The sequence below is a fragment of the Sphaeroforma arctica genome (assembly GCF_001186125.1).
Source record: "Sphaeroforma arctica JP610 unplaced genomic scaffold supercont1.2394, whole genome shotgun sequence".
NCBI lineage: Eukaryota > Ichthyosporea > Ichthyophonida > Sphaeroforma > Sphaeroforma arctica.
Window position 1 is genome coordinate 1 of NW_014038164.1, and position 6,895 is coordinate 6,895.

Here is a 6,895-nt window from a genome sequence, read left to right on the forward strand (position 1 = left end):
GTTCACCACAATACAGTTAACTACACCTCTATGCTCGTTTACTAACAGAGGTGGATGATGTGTGGTTCTTCAAAATACCGAAGTCAGTACATTTTGTTTAAAACCAAAGAGATTATTATTGGAAAACGTCGGACAGCGATGTCAAATAGCTCCACTATCAACTCCCCTAGTATGAACCGTATTCCGGAATTTTGATATTTAACAATTTATACGAAAGAACATACCTATGGTGAATAATATTGACATCGTCCAAAGGCAAGCTAAATTGAAATGAGGTAAAAAATCGAATTTGCACGAGCAACAAGGACGGGAAGAACCATCCGAATATCGCAAAATAGATGAGTGCAGACGTCGGGGCTGCATTTTGAAATTTTCAGTTCATAAACGTGAAAGAGTTTACATGTCGAATGTTTGAGACCGTCCGGAGGCCGGCTAAGATGAGATAGATGCAAACGAATTTGCACGAGCGAAGAGAAGGTATGCTTCATTTGGATTTGTGCAGCCAGCGAAGTCAGACAACGCGACTCTGAAATAGTTTATTGCAAAAACAACGAGGCGAAGTGCTGAATATTAGAAAAACAGCACCGACGGAGCAACGATCATTCACGTCTCTAAAAGTCCATTTGTCCAGGCCATCGTATACGCTTCAATAGTTTGACTCTGAACTGCAAAGTCGAAAGTTCATCCATCGAGAGAATATAGACTCGTCCCCGAGGAGATCACAATATTATTCATCGGTCCTTTAACTCCCACCTCCCTTTTGTTGAACATAAGTCGTGAATTTACTCCTCTTGCTCGATCAAACGCTTGCCAGTGATTGGGAATTTGGAGAATAGGGCACTGTATCAAGGGAATTGAAAACGAATTGAGTTGAATTCAGCGGCATCTGAGGCAGTGTAGATTGAACCGATTCATAGGCACACAGATCGAGGAAACAACATGCACGAGATCCGCTAAACTTAAACCATACCACAATTAATTAAGACACTGTGACAAACGCAGAATGATGCTGCAAATATTACATTTACGAAAGCAAAAAAAGTGTGCAGTCGATGAAAAATAGAACTGTTAAAATTTGAACTCATCTAGATTATTGTTGTCCTAGGTTACTGATTAGAGATGTATACTTACTTCAAACCATCTTACAGAGAACAAACACCTGTAAGAATTCATAAAGAATTCTGAATCATAAACATGCCTATACATATACGCATAAATAGACGTACACACAATACACACGCACATAGACAAACACACATAAAATAAGCATAAAGACATTTTCATAAACGCATTTTACTTAGTGCAACAGTAAATAACTTCAAGTACATTCATCAGACTAAAAATCAAATATCGTCGACATGACCAACGAGTTCGAATCAATTATACGTGCACACACAATACCAAATAGAAAACATAAATACACTTTAAAAAAAACAATGCGCAGACACAGACGCACGCACACCTTTTAACATATGTATATATACGAAAGTACAAATGTATACAATATATATAGACACACACACGCGCACAGACACACATATAAACATAAGATTTAAATAATAGAAAAGATACACTTTTAAATCAATCTCCTTTATATATATATATATATTCGCAAGATTTTTATCATGTGCCAAAAAAAATACATGCGAATTTTAAAACATTCAAGTTCTCCTCACAATTGCAAACGCATATATGTACAAATAATTGCTAATATATATATATATATATACACACACACACATATATAAATAGATACATATCCATATATACAATTGTGTACATGAACCAAAAATGAACGCAAAATGGCTTACAAACATGCACACACACATACATAATGCGTAAACCCAAATAAAAATGAATACAAGGACGCACAAACACCCACATATATATATGTATATATATATATACATATGATACACATACTTGAACCCACCCGCCCACCCACCCACTTGTATATATATATATATATATATATAGACGAACACAAACACAAACACATACGCATTGACACGCAAACACATAGGTACACACACACACATATATATAGGTACATACACACACACCCCCACACATATATATATATATATAAATACATATACGCAAATGAAATTGCATTGTTCTAAAAGCACAATGACGAAACCCTCAGAAACCACCACATATTTGGCATATGAATACATACGTTGGTTGCCAGAACAGAAGTGCGAGACTCGCGCCTGCTACACCCCAAGCGGCAGCTGTGGGAGCACTGAAGTCAAATGAAGACGGAAACGAGTTCAGAATTTAGAATATGAAATAGAATCAACAGGCTACGAACGGATTTTTGAAACTAGAATTTGAAAGTGACGTGTGTTCTTTTCCTAAAATCATTCTGTCCACAAACTTCCCGTAATATATTCGAGACAATTCTTCAACGCGTTTATTCGCAGGTGTTTAAATAGTATTATAGTAATACCACCTTCGGTACACTCAAACAATTTCGCAGGTGTTCACATACTACTATAGCAATACCAACTTCGGCTCATACGATACATATGTACTCGTTTAAAGTATCTGAGAGATGTGTGGAAATAGTGCTGAAGAAGTATAGTTTCGCATTTTTCTGAGAATCGAACTTGTCAAGTATCTCTACACTGTACCACACAGACCAAAGCATGCGACTAAAAAGTATAGTAAAGTGATCAGTGAACAACGTAAAAATAGTGACACGAGAAGATTTGGCTACTTACAATCCTAGCATTTGCTTAGGCGTGAAGCCCATGAGATTGAGAGCGGGTCGGGGTATGCTTCTGGCCATTGTGCAATGAATATAAATTAACTCTTTCTGGTTCAATAAAGTAGTGTATGTAAATGCCGGGGTATTCTGTGAACTTTGAAAATGTACATATCCGTCTACACATTTATATATAATAGACACCTATTATTTTTTTACGTGTGGACAGTGGTTATTGGAATCTGGAAAGCCCTGCAAATGTGCATTTTGAAATTCACAATTTATTCTAAAAAAAATACTAAACTGGGAAAATACTGCCTAAAAATAGAATTTGTAAATATAAATAGTTCTTAGTCAAACCAGGTTTACAAGTTTTAAACCTCAACTAGACAGCAATCGATTGATTGTCGTTCTAGGATTTGAGAGTTTGGACTTTGGGTTTTTGGGACAAGTGACCTTCCCTCTCGAGTCCCGACTCTCGTTTGGGAGTTTGGTCGCTTTGGACTTTGGGTCTTTGGGACCTGGTGACAGTCCCCACTCACCAGTGACCATCCCTCCGGGTCTCAAGTTGTTCGACATTCATGCAAAGTCTTCGACTTCAAGTCTATTTTACAATATAGTATTTGTTAGATGTCAATTTAGACGAAGGCTATGTTAAAAAAAAACACAAAGAAAACAAAAACAAAAACAAAATTTAAAAGACAAAGCCTTCTGAAAAAACACAAAAGTGATTTCAGTTTTCACTGTGATGATCTTACGAGTCTGTGACTCTGTGACTCTGTGACTATCACGTACAAAATATGTAGTTAAATTCTGATCTGTTCATTGTTGTGAAGTGACATTGTAGTGATTGTAAATACTTTTTCAAATAAGTGGATATTTCTTTTACTGAATCTTGTTTCCTCTATATATTGTCAATTTGTCATTACAATACTATAGACCAAGCAGCAAACACAGGAAAGCTGGAGAAGCAATGCATGTAAGACTGTTCGATTTCGAAGAAGGCTATGGTTCATTATAGCCCTCTAAATATATTATACAATAACCACGGCCATGAGGGCTCTCTCTGCTCTAAGTGTGTAGGAAGGGACAGTGGTGGATGTCAGGGACATCCTACAGAGTCCGTTGTGGTGTATATATATATATATATATATATAATTTATTTATTTTGATTTTTCTTTCTCTCTCTAGATAGGGTCTTGCATTAACATCATAATTTTTCATATCTCCTAGCTGGACTATGAATGTATTCTCCGACTTTTTATTTGTATACATATCAGCTCTAAAAAGTTACTACAGTACGAAGAATACAACAGAGCTTTCTACTCTCTTGCAATTTTTACGAAGGCTATGAATACATCCATCGTTGTAAGCAAGAGACCTATAAGCTTTCTCCGAGGCCGAGGGACGCGAGTCGAGACTCGAGAGTCGAGACTCGAAAGACTCTTAAAGTCCGATCACGCGATGAATTTTGTTTTTATTGAAAAAATAGGCATTTTGGGCTTTGGCCTTGCTTCTTGGTCACTTGGTGGCCGACAGACTGGCCGTGTTGACCGATGTGCTTTACTATACATAGCCATCCTTGTGTATATTAGGGTACGACGATACTCTGTGCTATTGCTGTGTATTTACTTTTTTTTTTACAGCACGAGTCTGAGACTCTGAGCGAGATCCCGATTTTTACTAGCTTAGCGGATTGTTCACTATTTTCGGGCACGTGAAACTAAAAATAGATTGCTTTAAACTTGGAAATGTGCATTGGCGGATTGGCGACTTGTCACTTGACACTGGGCAGCTGGCCTATGGGCTGTGGCCTGTGGGCGCCGCTGGGTGGTGACACTGGTGACTCTCAGGTCGCAGGGCTCCCGGTCAGAGCCGCAGAGCTCAGGGTCTCAGCCCTCAGGCCTCAGGCCTCAAGGCCTCAGGACGGCTTAGGTCTCAGGGCATCACAGCCCTCACAGCCTCACTTGTGTTTAAACAACAAACAGGGTTGTTCATCGTACATAGTGAACATGTACATTCATGTTCTTTTATATTTATTTCTAATATTTTTTATGGTGATGAAATTCAGAAATTGATTGAACTCGAGCGGCGGAATTCACGCTATACAGAAAATTCTGAAAGTAATGGCTTGTATTATATATCGTCGTACGCATTCGTTTGCCTGCACAGAACTCACATTAATGCAATATACGAAGTCTTATCTGTAGATCATTCTTAAAAATTGTAAGACAAGATGGTTAGGTTTTTCAAAACGACTCACACATATGAGCACACTTGGGAGGACGTTTCGTATGCGTTTTTACGCAAGTATCCCAACCCTATGAGCTCTCACGTGCTTGGGTGTGATGTTATAGAACGTAGTGTAGACGCAGAGGGCCGATTAGTTAGCCAACGGCTGTTGGAAAAAACTAATAATAAGCCTAAGTTGGCAGAATTATTTTTAGGAAAAGACAAGTCAAACGGGTTCGTATTAGAAGACTCAGTTATTGACTTGAAGAAACAAAGCATGCGAACGGTAACTCGGAACCTCACCTATGCTCGTATATTGTTTGTGGAGGAGAGCTGCGAGTATACTGGTATGTTTTTTCTTGGTGCGTATATTCATTTTTTTTATTACTTGTTTAGAATTTCTCTTCATAAGCATGCAATGTATATCGGAGTAAGGCCTGTGGATTTAGTATATCTGCATCATTTCGATGGCTCACGTCACATTTATATACACGTACATACATACACATATTAATGTTCACACACACACTATCACACAAACATACACATTTAAAATAGCACACATACATCCACGCCCCCACACTCCCATACACGCCCATACACGCCCACACACGCAATCACACGCCTACGCACGCAATCACACACCCACGCAATCACCCCCACCCCCACACCCCCAACCAAACATACACACACACATACACACACACACATACGCACAAACAAACACGCACACACACACTCACATACCACACACACACGCACACACACACATGGACACACACACACACAGAAAGGCATACAGACAGGCATACATACAGACATGCATACATACATACGTACACACACATATATATATATATATATATAGTTGTCACATACATACACAGATGTATATAAATATATATATATATATATATATATATTTATATTTAGTTGCATATAGTTGTATATATACTATGTATGCGTATAAGTTTATATATTTATGTGTATGTCTACGGATATATTTTTGAATATATGTATGAACACACTCACACAAACATACAAACACGAGTCTATATATATAATGTATAATATAAGAGAGATACATATATATAGACATATATATATATATATGTATATATGATAGCCTTCTAATTCAACATATATCTATAAATATACTTAAATATATATATGATGTATTATATATATATATACATACATACATATATATATATATATATATGTATATAAATACATACATATATGCATGCATACATACTTATACATACATACATACGTACATAATACATACATACATACATACATACATTCGTACGTGCATACATACATAGGTAGATTCATACATATATACATACAAACATACATATATACATGCACACATACACACATTCATTCATACATACATACATAGGTAGATACATACCTACATAAATACACACAAATAGACCCAAACAGACACACTCTCACACGCAGAAACACGCACACACATATATATTTATATATAAATGTACTTAAATATATATATATATATAATATTGATACATACACACGCACAAGAACACACACAGACACACATACTCTCACACAGACACACACACACATACACACACATATAAATAGTAATATATATGTATTCATATATATGTATTTGTACACATATAAATTCACATCCATATTAAATTATATATATATATATATATATATATACATATATATATATGTATATATGTAAGTGTATATATATATATATAACATAAAATATTTATACATATATATTTTATATGTATATACAAACACATATACATACATACATATATATATATATATGAATATCATTGTATTCATAAAATTTATATGTATACAACATATATATATATATATATAAATCATTGTAATTATAAAATTTATATGTATACAACATATATATATATATATAATAATACTATTAGTAAT

General features: G+C 35.6%; 2 protein-coding genes across 2 annotated transcripts; one reads left to right on the plus strand and one right to left on the minus strand.

Annotated features, from left to right (window-relative positions):
* Window positions 1-487: 487 nt before the first annotated feature.
* SARC_12557 (hypothetical protein) lies at window positions 488-2,890 on the minus strand. Its single transcript, XM_014293333.1, has 3 exons — window positions 2,727-2,890; window positions 2,180-2,245; window positions 488-840 (listed from the first exon to the last, which is right to left on the minus strand). The coding sequence occupies exons 1-3, from the start codon at window positions 2,792-2,794 to the stop codon at window positions 783-785; spliced, it is 192 nt and encodes a 63-aa protein (XP_014148808.1). The 5' UTR covers window positions 2,795-2,890; the 3' UTR covers window positions 488-782.
* Window positions 2,891-4,946: 2,056 nt separating this feature from the next.
* SARC_12560 (hypothetical protein) lies at window positions 4,947-5,289 on the plus strand (the record flags this gene model as incomplete). The annotated part of the gene is made up of 1 exon (XM_014293334.1): window positions 4,947-5,289. A coding segment is annotated over one exon (343 nt), but the record flags the coding sequence as incomplete, so codon positions are not given.
* Window positions 5,290-6,895: the final 1,606 nt, after the last annotated feature.

Coding starts and splice junctions, on each gene's coding strand:
- SARC_12557 (XM_014293333.1), bottom strand. CDS start 2,794: ATGGCCAGAAGCATACCCCGACCCGCTCTCAATCTCATGGGCTTCACG. Junction 2,246..2,726: donor CCTAAGCAAATGCTAGGATT/GTAAGTAGCCAA, acceptor ATTTGACTTCAG/TGCTCCCACAGCTGCCGCTT. Junction 841..2,179: donor CTTCTGTTCTGGCAACCAAC/GTATGTATTCAT, acceptor CCCTTGATACAG/TGCCCTATTCTCCAAATTCC.